This window comes from Alosa alosa, chromosome 15, assembly GCF_017589495.1.
Source record: "Alosa alosa isolate M-15738 ecotype Scorff River chromosome 15, AALO_Geno_1.1, whole genome shotgun sequence".
Classification (NCBI taxonomy): domain Eukaryota; kingdom Metazoa; phylum Chordata; class Actinopteri; order Clupeiformes; family Clupeidae; genus Alosa; species Alosa alosa.
The window spans coordinates 6,844,660-6,864,387 of NC_063203.1; the positions used below are offsets into that span (position 1 = coordinate 6,844,660).

The following is a 19,728-nucleotide window of genomic DNA, read 5'->3' on the forward strand; positions in this document are numbered from 1 at the left end:
AAGAATGACAATGTTTGATAAGGGAGGAAGCAAATAGGTAATCAGCTTTAGAGCAAAAAGTAATTGGTTTGGAAATGCATCTGGACTTGTCATGCACAGAGAAGACATCTAATCTAATTCAGCACTGGTTAAATCTAATCGAATTCAGCACTGGTTAAATCTAATCTAATTCAGCACTGGTTAAGTTTGCATAAGCAAAGCCCCAGGTGAGAAAACTGAGCCTGGGCAGATTTGTGTCTCACTCTGTGCCTCATGAGAAAGATCCTATCAGTGTATTACCATAGCAACGTCAGCCTGGAAGATTTGCTTAATGAACTTGTTTTTGGAGGAGTGCACCAGCTGGATGATGTCACCATGCAGAGAGTCCCTGTTCTTCTCAAGGAAACCTGTGGAGATGAATGCAATTACATAAATAGATTAAACCTCATAAATGGAGACAGTTACTCAAAACTATAAGCTTGCAGACACTGAAAGTGTCCCAGTGACGTCTTACTGCACACAACAATGATGCACATATCAAAGTCTCATATTATTTGTTATCACAATAGTCGTTCATGCTGGTTAACAACATATTTTTAATTAGTTTGTAGGCTAACCTCTTGTCTCATAGAAGACCACACCGGCGAAGTGCTGGATGCCAAACTGAGTCTCATAGGTGTTCTTGGGGGGGATGTAGTTGGTGTTGAGTTTGTGCTGAAAGTTGAGTTTGTACAGCATGGTGGCGTCTGTTCCCTGGTAAAAGAGAGAAGGAAGACATTTTACATAATTTCCCTCATCAGGACCAGACTGAAGCACTAGTGTCCTTGAATACATTCTGTGAGAGATTCATTTACCGTTCTGACTTTCAGAAACAAAACACTTATTGTCATGCACTTATGTCACAGCAATTATGTGCACAGGATGTCTTCTTGTGTCTGTCTACTTGTAAACTCGTCATCCCCTACCCCCTACCAGGCTTTGTCCCAAACCCAATGTACCCGGTCTCCTCTCTCTTGTATCAACAATACCTTGGGGAATTTGCTCTCCTCATCAATGAGGGAGATTATATTCATGGGTTTGATGGCGATCATGTCCAGGGCGTCCTGGTTGTCCGTGAACTCGATGTGCTGCCAGTTGATGTGCTCCAGGTTGTACTCCTCCTGCTCCAGCTTGAACACGTGCCGCACAAAGAACTGCTGCAGATTCTCGTTGGCAAAGTTGATGCAGAGCTGCTCAAAGCTGCAGGTAAAGGAGATTTGAGTTTCTGGGTCAAAACCACACATACTGCAGGAGTTATCTTTTCCGGATCAAAACCACACATACTGCAGCCAGGGCCGGAGTGAGGCCACTTTTCAGCCCGGGAGTTTCAGGCCCAAGACCAGCCCACTTTTTCCATGGTGGTGGAAATTGGATAAATTAAGCAACAGTTCAGTTCTTACTATCCTGTAGTTTTTATTAGTACCATGGTTCAACGAATTTGTAATTATATAATAATTTACTTAAACTGAGAATAATAACAAAACATATTCCACTATTCCACAAGGATAGGTTGATAAGTTAACAAAAACAGAAAGAAATAAAGCATTTGAAATGTATTCTACTCTTCCACAAAGAGGCATATTGAACTATTGTTTACATGTTTTTCAGCGTGGGTAGGCTATCATATTGGTGTTTGGTGATGTAGGCTACATCTTTACTACACTCACTTCTGAGCAAACAAGACATACAGGTTGATCATGTAGATTACTGATGTCATATACTGATCTTTCTTACATTAAATAACAATATTTTAATTCATATTGTTTAGTCTTTTATCCTCTCTTGGGCTCATCATCATCAGGGACTGGCTGATCTACTGCTCAGAGGCTACAGTACAATTTGTACTGCATAGCCACACAGATCAAGCTTGGGTTTTGTTATCAATATTTGCATAATACTCACAAAGTTTATGAATTGCAATGTTGGATGATACAAAAAAGGCTAATATTTTAATTCATTTAATAAGTTGCTTGTGAATAGGTTGACAACGCTAACGTCCAATATTACCCATTAATTACATATCTCTCTTACCAGTTGCCAGTGTCTTAAAAGAAATCTGAAAGCTTGGCACATTTGGCAACATCCTCCTCCAATGCTTTCCTTTTTTTTTTTACCTGGCCTTTTCAGTCCCTCCTGGCTTCTTTATACCATTCATCCTTCCTGATGCTTATTGCTACGGTAGGACCGGACCGGCTATCGGTAGGCCTATCTGAGAAAACGTTTTGGAAAAGACGGGCTATATGGACCCAACCAACTCTTTTTGGGAGGAGAGAACTTCCTCACATGGTAGGCTACAACCCATGCAGAGGCTGCGGTGTCAGGCATAGATTGCGGAACGTGAGTAGCCTACTTTAAGAGAAGATAGATTAAGTGACAAATGCCAATATGTTTTTCCTTGACCGGCCCAAAAGTGAAGCGGCCCACCTGGAATTCTCCCGATCCTCCCGATTACCCACCCCGGGCCTGCATACTGCAGGAGTTATCCTTTTCTGGATCAAAACCACACATACTGCAGGAGGAGTTATCTTTTCCGGATCAAAACCACACATACTGCAGGAGGAGTTATCTTTTCTGGATCGAAACCACACATACAGCAGGAGTTATATTTTCTGGATCGAAACCACACATACTGCAGGAGTTATATTTTCTGGATCGAAACCACACAGGAGTTATCTTTTATGGATCGAGACATTTATCTACAGCTGCATCGGGAACATTACTCATAGTTGCAATGACTTTTGCTTCAGCATTGGTGTAGCCATCTCACAAATTAAACACTAAATGGCACTCACCTGTTAACAGTGAAGTTTTCAAAGCCAAAGATATCCAGAAGGCCAATGGATCGGCGCACTATTTTGGGCTGGGAGGACGCCGGCTTGTAGATGGCAGCATTTATCTTCTCCACAATCCACACAAACAGGCGCCCGTAGATTCCCTATAATGCCAGCAAGAGTAAGACATACATTCATTACAATTATTACCCTCCAGCATGCTGGGAGGGATGACAAAGAGGGGAAATATAGGCCAGGGAGACCTGCTGAGAGAGAGGGAGCAAGGAAGTGGGTGAAAGAGAGGGGAAGATGTATTGCAGAGCGTTCTGCTGACCTTCACAAAGGCATCGCGCACATCCAGAGCCTGCTCCATGCTGAGTGGGGTGGAGACTGTCTCACCGCGGGTGATGAGGGTTCGGCTGGTCAGACAGTTCATCAGGTCTTTCATATCAACCTGCACAACGTCACATTATCACATTATCACACCAGTACCCATGACATTTGGCTCATCAGACACCTGAGTCACCACCATCTCCCACCCGTTATGGAGAACTACATCTTAAGACTGAGTTCTGCAGACTGTCAGAAGGGGGCGCCAACGTCCAACTCTTAGGGAGGATTGTCATGGGACCTGGTTCACGAGGATCGCCACGGAATCCTATTCTCCCGCTTAAGCTGCGCGTGTGTCCCACCATGTATTACAGTGTCATTGACCTATGAGTCACCCGCGGGGCAAGTCATGGTTACGCAAGTGGCTCTGAGCCCTGCTCTGTGGTCAGAATGCCCAGTCACAGACCAAATGCAGGACCATGGAGGACCATGGATTTAGGGGCACTCAAAGAAAGGTAGGGTGAAGCTGAACTATGGCACTGAAAACTAGCATTGACAAAAAAAAAAAAACGGTGATTTTCAGAACAAGAATGGTAATGATAGTGCAAAAAAAAAATCATAGACCTCTCTGTGTAATTATCATATTTTCTGACAATAAACTTGAAAACATTTAAAAAACAGATTTTGTATGTAATTCTATATCTTATATCACACTTCTGGCATTAAATGGCCATTATTAGATCACACCTTTTGTAGTCAGCTTTTTTTGATGAAGGTGGTAGTGGTCGGAGGCATTAAAGTTTGTGACGATCATAACTGATCCTTTAATATGAGGGGATTCAGAGAACGAGGCTGACCAGGAGTCCTTGCACTTAGATGTTGAATAAAATAACATATGAATATCCCTGAACCCATTTGAGTGACCAGTGGCACCCTCGTGGCCCTCCTGCCTCCCCCCATGGTGCCCTGGACTCACCTCCAGCAGGATGGCAGCAGTGTTCAGATGTGGGCAGCGCACCACCTCACAGGCATCCAGGTTGTCATATGTGCGTGCTGTGGGAACACAAGCATTAGCAGGATTATGGAGGCAGGGTCATGGGAATTAGTACACATGTTTGATAATGGAGGATCATGGACAACTCGGTCTCCAACTCTGATAGATACATTAAAACATATTAATTATGCTTAACAGGAAGAGCAACACACAATCACACACACACACACACACACACACACACACACACACACACACACACACACACACACACACACACAAACACACACACACCTTCATAGCGGAAATTGCCCATGTGCAGTATGGCACCCAGCAGTTTGGAGATCTCCCAGAACTCAGTGTCAGTGAACATCAGGACCTTCATGGCAGAGCGAATGTTGCTGTACTCCTTCTGGTCATTGCGGCCATCACAAACGGTGCAGTTTCCCTGTGGAAGATGAATAGAGGATGAGTGGAGGGGAAATGTGACGGAGCATCACACACAACACACCGGGTTGCACACAGAACCTGCGCTGTCCTTACAAAGGTGAGGTAGGTGTAGTCTGTGGCTTTGGTGAGGCCCAGTTTCTTCTTCTGGTCAGGAGACATGCCCTGCAGCATGCAGTAAAAAACATGGTAGTTCCTCTCATCCTGGGACTGAGGACGACAGAGAGGTTGGAATAAAAGTGTGAACGTTGAAAACAATTTAGCAGTGTAGAAGTGAAGACAACGGCAGATCATGAAGATATTCTGTGTTTAGTCCGACAAAAGAATGGATCTGTTACCTGACGGCATACTCTGGACTTCTCCAGTAGGTACTGCTCAATCTTGGCCCCCTCGATGGCGCCTCTCTTATTAAAGTGGATGTCGATGTACTTCCCAAAGCGGCTAGAATTGTCATTCCGGATGGTCTTGGCATTCCCAAAAGCTGCAGGCCAGAGCATCATGACCAAAATTAACCAATATTCAATGTCATCATAAAAAACGTGCTACAGTGTAGAGCTCAGACCAGGACACAGGTCCCTTGGTGTGGACACTTGATGTTCTGACCACAGGTCCCTCTAAACTCCAGTGCCTTACCCTCCAGGATGGGGTTGGCCTCCAGCACCTGCTGCTCGATCCAAGAGTGCTGCCCGCTGATGGCGGCCAGGAACTGCAGGATCAGCTTGGTGCTCTCCGTCTTCCCAGCTCCCGACTCCCCACTGCCAACGGAAACATGAACAGGAAGAGAGGTATTCATGGAGATGGACCCTCAACACCCACTCCATACGGCATGAGTTCTACATTTAGGCATTCCACACAGCATCACCACAACTGAAGTCACCGCACCACTAAAGAAAAGTGAAATGCAGATGACTGCTGACTAGATACTCTAAAGGTGCAACTGTCAGCATTTCCTTTAAGGAAAAATTACAGTTGGTAGTATTTTCAAACTGTGGTGCAAAATGAAAACGAAAAAAAACAACATCTGCACAGAACATCAAGAAACATCCTACCACACCTCACAAGTAACCCTCTATTTCAGGCACAAAGGCATGATCTGTAGTTATAAGTATAAGTATAGTATAAATACTCTTTTGATACCGTGAGGGAAATTTGGTCTCTGCATTTTTCCCAATGCGTGAATTAGTGAAACACTCAGCACACAGTGAGGTGAAGCACACACTAATCCCGACGCAGTGAGCTGCCTGCTACAGTGGCGCTCGGGGAGCAGTGAGGGGTTAGGTGCCTTGCTCAAGGGCATTTCAGCAGTGGATGTGGGTATGGGAGACCAGTGCTCAACCACTTCCCCCTCCCACATTTTTCCTACAGTCGGGGATCGTACCGGCAACCCTTCGGTTACAAGTCCGAAGCCCTAACCAGTAGGCCACGGCTACCCCTAAGTAGATTTGAAGAGAAGGTTTGAACTAGTAAGTTTGCATGAAAAAGGTACTAATTGCATTTCTTTCATGTTTGTCTTGGTTTTTCATGGCAAGGGTGTCTGTTCCTGTCAATTTATTCGGTTCTTTCTCAAGCAGCTGTCTGTGCGCACGGCACATACCTGATAATGCAACACTGGTCCTTGTTGTTACGCTGCATATTAAAGTAACAGTTGTCTGCGATGGCAAAGATGTGCGGTGGCATCTCGCCTATCTTCTTGTTGGTGTAGAGACGGATCTGATCTGCTGTGTAGATAGGCAGCAGCTGGTATGGGTTCACCGCCACTAGGATGGACCCTGTGTATGTCTGTATTGTGGAGAGGGAAATTAGATATGAGTAGTGCATGATCTGAGCGTAGTTCCAATTGACAATTGAACAATGTTGATTCATAGCATGCAGTTAGAAACAAAGGGAAGAGTGTTTTTTTTTAAGCAGGCCATAGTTGTTCATGAGGCAAAACAAGTTGTATCATCATTTAAAACACTTGTGATAAACAGGGATGTAGCCAGCTTCCCTGGGGGTCATTTTTCTCCAAGAGTACACAATGCTACATTATGCAGATTTGATGCAGGCTACGAAAACACATTGCTGAATGTTAATGGTCTAAGCCAAACACCAAACATGACAGCATTGCTGAGGTAGCATGCACTCCATCAACAGGCTGCACACATGGCCATAATGATGCTCACATGCCCCAAACATGGGTTGGTGATGGCAGATGAGAAGAGAGGGGGAGACACAATAAAGAAGATAGAGAACTGATCAAGATGCTGAGAGATAGAGAGAGCCACAGGGGCTGGGGGAAAGAAAGATGGAGATGGGGGTGGGGGTGGGGTGGGGTGGGGTGGGGTGGGGTCTGCTGACTTTGTATCACTTTTCAGATGTTAGGATGACAAAGGCGGTGGGTGTATCAGTGTCCTGTTATCATAGGCGCTGAGGCCATGTTGAAATGGAGTAGCTGGTGCAGAGACACACTAATGGTGAGGAGATGGGTGGTGGCCAGCCATGCGTGACGGGCCCATACTTACCCTCCCTCCACAGTTAGTCTTTACAAAGGTGGAGGCAGAGGGAGTGAGAGAGAGAGAGGGAGGGAGAGAAGGAACACCAGCAGTGGGGCCATGATTAGAAAGGAAGAAAAGACACAGAGAGGGACACAGAGAGAGAAAGATAAACAAGGATAGCCTTTCTGGACCCCCTGCCAACTGGCACCCAAAATCGGCCATGTCTTGTTTGTCGTCTGCATTTTTGGACGACCGCCGGTCATCAAAAACAACAAATGCATCAAAGGGGAGGAGAAGCACCTAAGAGCTCCATTGTCCAAGAGTCTGAGAGAAAAGACAATCTCTCTGGACGATGGGGTCGATTATATAAATGACATTTAAGAGAAGCTTGGCAGAGAGGCAGAGTTATTAAATGTTCCAGTACAAATCCTAATGGAGAATGCCATTGTTATGAGGACAGCAGGCTTTTCTTTTATAATACCATCACAATTAAACTTGACAGATCTTAAATGCAATTATGTGATAAATGTCACACCTCCATCTACCGATTGTGAATCACAAATTCTATGCTGCTGAGATGTATAAGTAAGTATAAGTATAAGTATATATGATCCCGTGAGGGAAATTTGGTACACACAGTGTACACACAGTGAGATGAAGCACACACTAATCCCGACGCAGTGAGCTGCCTGCATCAACAGCGGCGCTCGGGGAGCAGTGAGGGGTTAGGTGCCTTGCTCAGGGGCACTTCAGCCGCGCCTACTGGTCGGTGGTTCGAACGGGCAACCCTCCGGTTACAGGTCTGAAGTGATAACCAGTAGGCCACGGCTGCCCCCAGATGTGACATTGCAATACAATAAGTTACACTTAACTTATAGGACAAAATGGATACATAGACTCAGTCATGGAGAGAGGGAGGAGGGAAAAGCTTTGATATACTTTGCGACCATTAATTAAAACATTAAATGGCCATTTAAATCTGAAGCCTAGCAAATGAGCAGACACAAACAGTGTGTGAAATCAAACTACATATGGTCACCAAAGGAATCATTTCAACCTTACAGTTGCAAAATATACAGCTTTAAGGAACTAAATAGATCTGTGTTTTGAATATCTTGTTACATTATTGCTTCCCTTTCAAGCTCTAAAAGGGATCCATAATAATTCTTATTGTGTTCCAAAAACAGAACACAAGCTTCAACAAGATGGATGAGCTTTTGAAATGGACGTAGGCCAAAGGACTACAAATAGGCTCTAGATGTACACTCAAGGCATACAATAATGTTTATGTTTTTTTTTTTATATCTCCTTCTAAAGTAAGTTGTTTCTCAAACCAGGCATAGTAGCTGCAGAGCAGATGACTGTACCAGGGCCAAACTCACATAGATCAGATGCTCCCGGTAGCGGATGAGCAGGTTACGCAGAATCCCAGCCTCGTTGAGGTCGCCCAGACGGATCATGTCCTCCACCCCATGGATAGAGGTGGGGTGCATGGGCTTGATGTTAGTAGCATTCTGTGGGGATATCCAGTGCTCCTAAGAGAAAAGAGTTATGGGTCTGTTAAAACTATGGGTGCTAATAACAGGGGAGACACAGACCAGGATCTACCACAATGGTCCAGCAGTAAATACTGTACAACCTACATATCATACAATGGTGTCAGCAGCTTAGTAGAATGGCGAACCAACAACACAAAGCATTTTGTTTACTAACATCAAATGCTAGGTATTTCCTGTTTTCATTACTCTCATATGTCAGGAGGAATCTTGATGGGTAACTCACATTCCCTTCATCATCCAGAACTTGAATCTGGCCCGAGTCGCATAGCTTGACCACGGCTCCAATGGGAACCACAAACTCCCGGCCGGTTTTGAGGTCCAACCACACATAGTCCCCCTGGAAGAAACACCCACGTTAGAGATTCCGTCACATTTTGCCTGGATGTGACTGAGGATTATAGCAATAGTAGTACTATATTCTCTACATCATACAAAACCGAAAATTGATTTAACAACAGACACAAAAGTTAGACATAAATCCAAAAGTTAATAACATCCCTCAAAGGCAATCAGATTCTGAACTAAGCTGCTGTTTATATGTAAATGCAGACATTAGACAGCAATGGAATTGGTGATAAGCAAACTCATTGTTAAAAGGATTTTTCCCTTGTGTGAGAGCCGATCTGCTATTCAAAGATAGCACTCATAAAAAATGAAAAGATACCAAGACTGTGGTACAGCAGAAACACACACACACACACACACACACACACACACACACACACGCACGCGACGCGACGCGACGCGACGCGACGCACGCGCGCACGCACGCACACACACACACACACACACACACACACACACACACACACACACACACACACACACACACACACACACACACACACCATACCGGTAAGAGAGTAGAATGTTTAAACACAGTGTTGACATTCCGCAAAAGAGCCCATTTTGCTTGGTCCTTCTCATAGAGCTCCACATAATCCCGTCGTCTGAACATCCTCCACAGAACGAGCTCTCATCCATAAATACCACCAACAACCCAAGTCAAGTCAGATGTGTGTCCCTCGGCAACTCTGCAGTCCTAATACTGTACCCACGGGCAACAGCAACTTCCTCAGCAGGTGTGCGTGGAGTGTGTGCTCCTGTGTACAGCTGTTTGTATGAATGACCACACACACAAAATCAGCTCTGCCTCCAGCCAACAAAAGCGCAGGATATTATAAAAATACTGTAACTTCCAGAGAGTCCTGTGAGGTAGTTAAAAATAAAATAACACAAACAGTGGGAAGGCCACACAGTCCTCGCCTCAGTCTGGGCTGTCTGAATGACCTCCTCCTCAGGAGCGCACTGGCTTACGTGACGAAACCAGACCTGAGGGCCGACTCCCTCCTGTTCCCCACGCTCCTTGGCTGTGCTCGGAGGAAACTGAATCTTTAAGGCCCTGGGGTTGGGTAGCTGACCGTCTGGACTCAGCTTCCAAGTTCCCGGAAAACCCCCATGATGTTCACATGTCTGTGACCACTCACTGTTGTATCTTCCTGACTCTGTCTGTATCTGCCTTCCTCCCCGTCTCTTTATGTCTCTTTATGTCTCTACCTCTCTCACATTCTTTTGTTGTTTGCTGTCTTTGACACCTGGTGCACACTTGTCATTCTTCAGCACATGTGCTTAGCAGGCCCAATCTAACCTAATGTGAGCCTGATATCATCTAAGGGTGATAGGATGCTGTGAGAGGGTGCCTGGATGTGTAGGGGGAGCTCTTTGAAAAAACACAGTTTTTAATTAACTAAATATCCTCAATGAAGGATCAACAGAGCACCATGAACCCTACACCACGCCACAGCTGTCATGTCCAAGTGAGACATTGCCAGCCAACTTCACCCAAGGGCTATCCTAGCAACCAGTGCTGAATTATTCATCAATGAACTACATTTGAGTTTGGTCTCTCTCTCTTTATATCTGCAGTTAGTTGTCTTTCGTTTTTCATATCAACAGACATTTTTTTTTTCATAAACCCTTTGGCATTGGCAATGCTTAGTAAAAAGTTGACTTTTATACAGGTTTACAGTAATTTGTACAAATACAATACTTGTCATCGTTGCCAGGAGGGATTTGGCCTACAGTAGTGCATTTACTGTATTAAAGCAGATGTGGAAAAAAAGAAGTGGCACCAACCGACTTCAATATGTTTCATATCAGTGACTGCCAACTCTTTGGCAGATAAAGCGCAGGCAAGCAGGAAGGTGGTTCTCCCAGCAGACAACATTTATTACTGATGCAGACGCACACGGGTGTGGATATCAGGCCACGCGAGCACTAACCACCTGAGATAAATTATTCACAACGCACAACATGCTTATCTTGTTGTTCTTGCGTAAACGCAGATTAGAAAAGCAAATAATAAGTCACATTCCTGTTATGTGAATCAGACATTAACAGTTAACAGAATCATTATGAGGGTGCCAAAATGAAGTTAAACTGCCCTGAAGAAACAACTGGGCCCCACACACACACACACACACACACACACACACACACACACACACACACACACACACACACACACACACACACACACACACACGCACACATACAGTATGTACACATATTTAACTGTCAGCACATGGCCACTTCAAAATTCATCTTAATAAACTGACATCTAAAGTATTTCACACTCACAGTCTCCCCTGAAGGCCAGAAAGCATATGTACATACTAGTCTACCTCAAACTTGGCAGTTCAGATTTTATTCTCAAGGAACAGATTGCCCCCTGCTGGTGTTAGTATTATTTGTTATTCTTCCACACCTCCTTGCACTGCTATCATTACTATTAGTGTTAAATGCAAGTAAAGTAAACATTTAATACCTTACAGTAAAATGTGAACCACTTCACTCTGAAAAGAGTTTAGACAAGGTGTGTTAGAGTAGCATATAGCAAGAGGTCAGGTAAGGAGGGAACCTTTGAGATGATGAGATGAGATTACTCTAGAAGCCAGGCCACTGCATGACTATATTATGGAGCCAGTTTAAATAACGGTAATTTGCTTAATCTCTCAAACCTCATAGCAACACTATATCTGAAACCTTATAGCAACGTTACAACAGCACAGCACAACAACACTCTGACAGTTAGATGCCTCAACAATCTACAATCTATCTCTCTAAATGGCACGCATGACTTTGCAATGCATGATGCAAAGCATTGATGTTGTCCCATATGCAAGGCCTTTTGTGAGAGGGCAGTGGATGAAGGAGCTGAGGACTAAAGGGAACTAATCTCATCGGAATGTGTTCCACAGCACAGACTGAATGAACTCATTAGCCAGGCCCGCTCATATACAGTAGAGTCATCATGGGGAGCCTGTTATTCCCAAATATTCTCTGCATGTATCCATTCAAACCAGAGGAACTTACAGAACAGGCCCGGCATTGTTTATAGGGACTCAATCAATAGTTTATTATTGGGAAGCCCATGACTTTTGCTGGTCACAGTAACCAGTAACCTGTAACATCATAATGTTGCTGTTCAGCTGTAACATCATAACAAAGATCTTTATTTATATGGACTGAAGCTTTTGTTGAGTTGTTGAGTAAAGTTATCAAAGTTGTCATTCCAAATGAAAGCTAGCAATATTGGTGGGTGTTGTGTTTTATTGTGCTGACAGTCTCCTATCCCAACATAATAAAACCACAATAAAGCCAAAAATCCAACCAAATATTTAACTCTTACTCAGACAAAAGATCCAAGCCTGAGAAAAACAATACTGTGTTTATATGATGCAGGTTCCATAGTTTTCCATATCTAAGCCATTAGCATCCTTTGGTTAGGCTAGCCCACCCAGGTGGCATAAAGGCTTTACTGTACCTTAACAAGGGTGCCACAGTTGAAGCCCAGCCTATGTATTCTCCTCTCCCAGAGCTCCTGCGCCACATGTTTCCCAGCAATTTGGTTCACCTCCATAGCAACCACATCTCAGGATTTAAACACCCCAAATCTCAGCTAGTGCCAGGGCCTCAAGCAGACAGCTGCGTTCTGCTCTGTGTATCTCACTGCTATCTGTCCCACAGCACCTATGTCAACATTCTAAGCGTGGCTTCCTCCTCCTGAGTCCTGTGGAGAGCGAGGCGGGTATGGCTCGGCCAGAGAATGCTGAGGGGCCAGCTGATGGAGGAAAAAGGGGGAGGATGGATCTCATGGAGATCATGGATGGATGGCTCCATGATGGATCTCATAAATGCCCCGTTTTGGCTGCGGCGTGCCAGTCCTGAAAAGGAGGCGTTGTCAGGGGTGATTAGCCGCTCAGAAAGGCTGACGAGCCGAGCCCCGCTCTCACTAAAGATGAAGAGGAGTCCGGCGAGCACACTGTTCCTGTGATCGCCACCGACCAGCCAGGCAGAAAATAGGCTGGCTTGTTTGTCCCAAAAAACAAATCTCTTGGTGACCGGGTGTGATTATGTGTGTGTTGTTTGTTGGTTACAGGTCTGATGGTCTTTGCATAACCATAAAACTTTCTATTTTTGTGGGGAGATTACCAACACCCTCCATAATCACACATGCTGAACTTTGAAAAATATTTTTTTTATACACTGAGCTCACTTATATTGCCAGTCTGCCCAACAACATAGATAGATAGATACTTTATTGATCCCCAGGGGAAATTCAAGAATGCAAATAGTTGCATTTATCAAGTCGAAGTATCACAAAGCAACTCAAACATAACCTCTCAGGGAAATATGAGAAACTGACTCCTAAATCATAACCCGTGGTGACCTGATAAATGCCCAGCATTGCCTATAACAAGAGATAAAGGTAAAGTATACTTCTATTGAGGAGGATATGATTCTAATTTATGGTTGACAGAAAGGTTTGGTTTTAATGAATGGGTATGGGTTGTAGCAAAGACTGCTGGGAGGCTCTGAGCAGCTTACTGGTAATTGGTTAAGTGTTTAGGTTGGCCCTCTCAGTAAGGCCAGGTCTATTTCTAGGCCAGTGTGTGTTGGAAGTGCAACTGTGCTACTGTCACGCTGCCAACTTTCACCATCTCTTGATAGCTCACGACAAGGCCTTGAGCCAACACAAGCATGATCATGTAGCCTATGTGGTCACTGGTTTTAATAAAGCCATACAAAATGCTCATTCTGTGCACGACCTCCACCTGAACGTCCGATCAGTTGACAGGATAGATTTAATTTGTATCAATATTCATATATATCAATAAATGCAACACAGAAATGGAAAAAAAACATGTCTGACCTGCTGCAGAATGACCATGACTGTGGCTCAGTAGTCTAATCCTGGACATCAGACGTCAGCATGCGAGGACCCTGGAAGATAAGGGAAAGAAAGGATGGTGGATGAAGAAGGCAATATGAGCTTTTCTTTTTCATTTCCTAGTTCATGGTTACATGGTTACAGTAGCCTACATATAATCATAGTATTACTGGGCAATCGTCTCCGTCCAACCAGTATATTCTCCAACAATGCTGTTAGCTCATGTTTGGAAACCCACAGCTTTGCTGCTTTAGTAAACTAAATCTTCAGTCCATACACAGCTACAGTTCAAATCTTCATATGAACTGAATCAGTTCATATCTGAACAGGAAAGTCATGGGTTTGATTCCCTATAATAAACTCAATGCATTGATTGACTATATCTGACCTGTTCCATATTTTTCTCTGGGTTATGTTGGTCGAAGTAGCACAGTGTGATATAGGCCTACCTGATATAGGCTAGCCTGCAGTATGTAAGCAGTCTACATGTTTTTACATATGGATACATTGTCTTCTTCATCATTAATATACCATGGAATATATGCTGAAAAAGGTTGTGCAGGCTATATGCACACAATAGCAATAGCTTATGTACATTTTCAGTTACTGAACAAATGTCAAATTATCCTTTCGGTTTATTTTACACGTTTACCTACCCAGAGCCGGCACACCGATTTTCTCTTCTTGAGTCGCCTGGAAGGTGGAATCGAACCACTCTGCCACTAGGCAGCTACAGGTTTGAAGCCTGCACCCCAGACCACCGGGGGTCATCCTGGCAGAAGCAATTGGATGGCTAGCCGGGCTATATAACCAGGATTTATACTTGTGTAGCTGAATCATGGTAGGCAAATAGTGTTTATACCCCACAAAAAGCATGTATGTACTTACTCCATCTGGTAAGTCTATTACATAGCATTTAGACTATATTCAGAACTATACCTGTAGGAAGAAAATCTTTGGCTTTTGTATCGTCATATCGATCGGCGCAAAGCATCATTGAAAATAAATATGCTAATATTCTAAAATGCTATTGGTGCTCCAAAAGTGTGGGCAGAGGAGGCAGTGTCGGTAGTGCAATATACATTGAGGAGCAGTAGTGGGGCAGCTCTTTTCCCGATGTCCAAACTTGATGTGTGCGTACAGAAATAGCGGCAACATTATGGCTACTTTTCTCTGGATATTTTTGTTGATTTATGAATAACACATGCATGTTTATGCAAAGCTGTTAGAGATCATATGCTGCAATATTAGGCAGTGAAAAAACAAACAATATGTAGGCCTAACACTTAAATTGTTTTCATAAAATACAACAGAATAACAGCAAAAAATGAACAAATGTTTTAGCAAAGCACATTTATACCGATGAGCCATCTTGTCTGGTTGTTGCTCAATTGTTTGACCTATAGCCTAGCTACCTATTGGAAATGTGTTTTTTTTTTGTCCTCAATAAAATTCAATCTAACTAAATGATCTGCCCTAAAAGAATAATAAATGTTACACACGTGCACGTTTTACGCACCCATGTGCACACTTACGCTTGCATATAATCAGTGCACTGCTTGACCACTGACATAGTGCTTTTCTTGAACGATTTAGTTACCCGTTCTGCGTGAATCTTTTCAGATGCGGATGCCCAATCGCTAGGATCCGCCTGGAAGGTGGAATTGAACCACTCTGCCGCTAGGCAGCTACAGGTTTGAAGCCTGCACCCCGGACCACCGAGGATCATCCTAGCAGAGAAAGAAGGAAGGTTGTCCCGTTTAAATAACTAGGATTTACACATGTGTAGCTTAATCATGGTTGGCATAACTTGGTTTGGATGGAAAGGCATGCATATAGGCTACCTAATCGCATAACTTTGTAATTATATCAATTCGAATTTAGCATTCTGAATTATAGAAGGATAATCTGTTAAATTTGAGTTTTATTTCGTCATATCGATCGCCGCAAAGCATCATTGAAATGAAATATGCTAATATTTTAAAATGCTATTGGTGATACAAAAGTGTGGGCGGAGAAAGCAGGAAGTGTCGGTAAGCCTAATCTTTATTTAAAGGGGCAGTAGGGGAAACGTTTCGTTTGGACATGTTTGCTGTTGAAAGATATTTTTGATGATTTATTAATAACACAATTGTATGCATGTTTTTGAAAATGTCAAAGATCATATCATTCATGTTATAAGCCTGCCTTTCCATTACAGGCAGTGAGCAACTGATTTTCTGTCAGAAATTGTATGTAAAATAAATTTGTATTCTATGTGTCATCACTTCTTACATGTAATGTCCTTCATTTGTGTTTTAACATAGACATTGGAACAGAATAACATGAAAAACAAATATGAACAAATGTTCAAAATCCTGGGGAAAAGATTTGTGTGGTTGATGCTCAGATATTTAATCTTTACTATCTACATGTTGAAATGGTTTTTTGTCATCAATCACAAAAAAAATCTCAGTAAAGAGGCTAATCTGTACTAAAAGAATAATATAATGACTGAATACACACTTAGAAACACACATTTACACTTGCGAGTAATGACTGCACTGCTTGACCAAAAATAATGGTCACTGCTATTGTACAAGTCTAAAACATGTCTGTACATTGCTGTGTCACAGGAAACAATGTAACAATGTGCCTTAAACCTAATCCTTTGAAATACACCATCTGACCTACCCAGACCTCACGCTGGTGGTCTGCCCTGATAATGGGATATGCCTCCATGTCTGGCTTATTTCCTCAAACAGGGTCTGATTCTGTAACAATGCCCATAGGGTAGCTTGTCTCTGGCAGCATGGAGAAGTGGGAGATTGCTGGCCTTATTCACCCTGGAATTATCTAATATGTAGGTGAGTCCATAGCAGAACAATGACCACCTCCACCTCACCTCCCCCAGACATCTTTCACTTCACCCAGCAGAGCGGCCTTGTTCTAAGCCCTACCTCAGTCACATGATCACAAAACGGGTGTTCATGGTAATCCATGCAAACAGTAAGCCGAATTAGCCATGCCTGTTGTTTACTTTTTGAAAGTAATGTGTTGTGGGGGTGCTGTTTGCTGGTAGTGATTCTTGCTGTTGCATCTGTGCTTCATATATCATTCAACTGTGGGACTTCGCATGGCTCACCTTCCTCAAGCCTCTGCCATGGTGAATCCTTTGGTTAACTATATGACGGAGAATAATAGAAAATAACCATCTGGGTCTGCTGCCCTTGTGCTGCTAATCTGCCTAGGATACGCCATGGCGAGCAGACTGAATTGTGGTGGAAGGCCAACTCAGGCTACACCATCAATATTTCAGCATTTAATTAAGACCAGAGGTCCAGACAAAGCTGGCCGGGTGGCTCAGATGTGGTGCGAGAGTTAGGCTGTGGGGGACTGGGATGGGATGTCATCAGCACACCGAGGTGGGCAAGAGATATTTCACCCGGATTGCCCTTATTTTTCATGTTTTCCAGAGAAGTCATGCTGTTACACTACAACTAGCACATCATTTGTACAGCATCGAAAAGCATGTCTTAGTTATATGTGCTCACAACTAGAAGGCAACTTCAAAGCCATCACCATTCTTTTCTTGACATTCTAAACCAATGTGATTTTGCTACAATGTCATTGTAGTTGCTCAAATTGCTAAGGCTCCACACAATCTGTGTCTGGTTTATCTTAGTAATATGTATTTTGAATGATAGCATATATTTAGAATAGTGATAGTGCAGTAGCAACATGTCCTTCATTTATCAACAATACAGAAGTAAAAGAAAAGGCAGGTTAAAACAAATGATCCTGCCTTTCACCTTATTCACCTTGGTATTCAACTATAATCGTCACTGATAATGTGTGCCGTATCGACTAGTGCGGCTGTAATTCCATCACCCTCTGTGAGGACCATAACTTTCATCAAGGCATGTCACTGTTTCAGAGGTCAGACTTAACAGAATGTCCTTACGTAATGGAGACAACTGCTAGGTGATTCAATATTCATGTTGTTTGAAAACATGTTTGAAAACATTGAAGTGTTGCTTTACTCTAAATGGCCTCAATTTGGCAATTTTGCCATTTAGCAGTTGTATTTGCATGTTTAAACAACCACAGAAGCAGGAGCTAAGCTGAGTACATTTTGAAAATAAGAATGAATATTGAGAATGGATGTTGACATAGTTGCAAGACACCACACATATTGCACCAGATATAGGATATTATATAAAACCACAAGGAAACTCCAGTCGTCATTCATAATAGCTGTGTGGCCATTAGTGTGTTGGATGATGCCAACATACTGAGCCTCTTATCCCCAAACCACAGGGTGCCAATCTGCTGCCTAGACCTGACTCACGATAGGGTGTGGTTCATCGCCAAAGGAGACTGGCATGGGGTCAGCACAGAGGACCAAAAGGCATTTTGTAGAGGAAGTTCAAGGGACATACGCCACTGAGCCCAAGTTAAAATACCACCAAATACCACAAGAGCACTAATACTCAATTACCATTAGCGCTGCAATCCCAAACCATGCTGGAATCCTGGTGCCTCCCACTGTTCCTAAAGAAGATCTTTAGGATGAGTTGGCATCCAGAATGGCCTCCTTAAAGATCGGCCAGATTGCCCGATTAAGACCAGTGTATATGTTGATAAGTGGATATAGTCATGCTGGGCCAATTTAAAGAAATCCCTCAGAGAAAAAGACACAGGAGGATAATGGCATTGTATAGGTTATATAATTAATATTTAAACTGATTAGTGAAAAATCAATTAATACTGTCTAAACTATGATCTGAGAATCGTGGGGGTAGATCAGTCTTGAGATGTCAACACCATTGTTAACAGTAACTAAATGTCATGGTAAGCACTTTTTCATAGTACCAATGGGATACAAGCAACCACAACTTATATGTTTACAGTTAATTAAAACCCATGTTCAGACCACCTGAGTATGCAAAGCCATCCAATTTTCATAAATATACTGCAACTCAGTGGAAACTCATAGGGAAATGTGTTCTGTTTATTTAGCAAAATAATTACAGGGGATGAACATAGCCAGAGCATATATAATGAGAAAAGGGTGCCTGACCATGTTGATATTTCCTACTGAAAATGAGGTACGCTTACTAGTCTCATACACAAAATACTGTTGACTATCATTGAGGCAACTCAGGTGATGCTGAAAAGTTTCCAGTGAGGTTTACAGGGCAGGTGTGTGTATGTGTGACAATCAGTGAGTGTGTGTGAGAGTAAGTGACCTGTTAGCCCTGAGGCGTTGACTAGAACAGCTCTCTGTTCCAGCAGTTCAGACGGTCACTTGTCGGAGAGACGGTCAACTCTCTCCATGAAGTCATCCCCATCACTGACACTGTGTGAACCTAATATCACACAAAAGATAAGGGCAGTTCTCTAAGAGTACTAGCCCAGATACACAAGCACTTCTGACCACCCGTTCTCAACTCTCCTGCGTTCAACTACCAGATCTCTTAAAAGCACTGTGAGCCTCACTAGTGGAGATCCCCCACTGAAAAGTAGTGGACATTAGAAGAAAGTCACGTCCTCCACAAGCAGAATGGCTACCTTACTTTTGTGACCTGGCACTAGCTTCACCGACTGAGACAGAGGAAGGGGGAGGTGTTGCCGTCTCTAAGGAGATTTAAGCTTTAAGGAACCGCCATGACTGAGTAAAGCCCTTCGACGAGCCACTTACCTCTCCACTATTCTGAATAACTCCACTCCTCCGCGGGGATCTGTAGAGGGTCCTGTTATTTCCACACAGGTGAAAGGACTGTCCACTGATGGTGCGCGAGTGTGTGCCCCCTGTGTGTGTGTGTGTGTGTGTGTGTATGCGGGTGTGTGTTTGAAGTGTGCGGGAGGCCACACGGGCACTTGCTGCCGGTGCTCTGTGAGGTATTAGGAGTGACACGGC

The 19,728-nt window shown here is 43.4% G+C and overlaps 1 protein-coding gene and 2 non-coding genes across 3 annotated transcripts in view; all 3 read right to left on the reverse strand.

The window, feature by feature from the left end:
* The window catches only part of myo7aa (myosin VIIAa), a 40,114-nt gene extending 20,422 nt beyond the window's left edge, over window positions 1-19,692 (reverse strand). Inside the window, 15 exon segments of the mRNA XM_048264913.1 lie at window positions 280-386; window positions 597-732; window positions 1,008-1,218; window positions 2,811-2,953; window positions 3,124-3,243; window positions 4,096-4,172; window positions 4,408-4,561; window positions 4,657-4,770; window positions 4,899-5,041; window positions 5,194-5,315; window positions 6,155-6,339; window positions 8,417-8,569; window positions 8,817-8,930; window positions 13,809-13,879; window positions 19,510-19,692. Coding sequence (XP_048120870.1) covers window positions 280-386; window positions 597-732; window positions 1,008-1,218; window positions 2,811-2,953; window positions 3,124-3,243; window positions 4,096-4,172; window positions 4,408-4,561; window positions 4,657-4,770; window positions 4,899-5,041; window positions 5,194-5,315; window positions 6,155-6,339; window positions 8,417-8,569; window positions 8,817-8,930; window positions 13,809-13,826 — 1,797 coding nt within the window. The 5' untranslated portion in view covers window positions 13,827-13,879; window positions 19,510-19,692.
* trnastop-uca lies at window positions 14,517-14,603 on the reverse strand. Its single transcript has one exon. It is a non-coding gene; the product is annotated as a tRNA-Sec (tRNA).
* On the reverse strand, window positions 15,475-15,561 carry trnastop-uca. The gene has a single exon. It is a non-coding gene; the product is annotated as a tRNA-Sec (tRNA).
* Window positions 19,693-19,728: the final 36 nt, after the last annotated feature.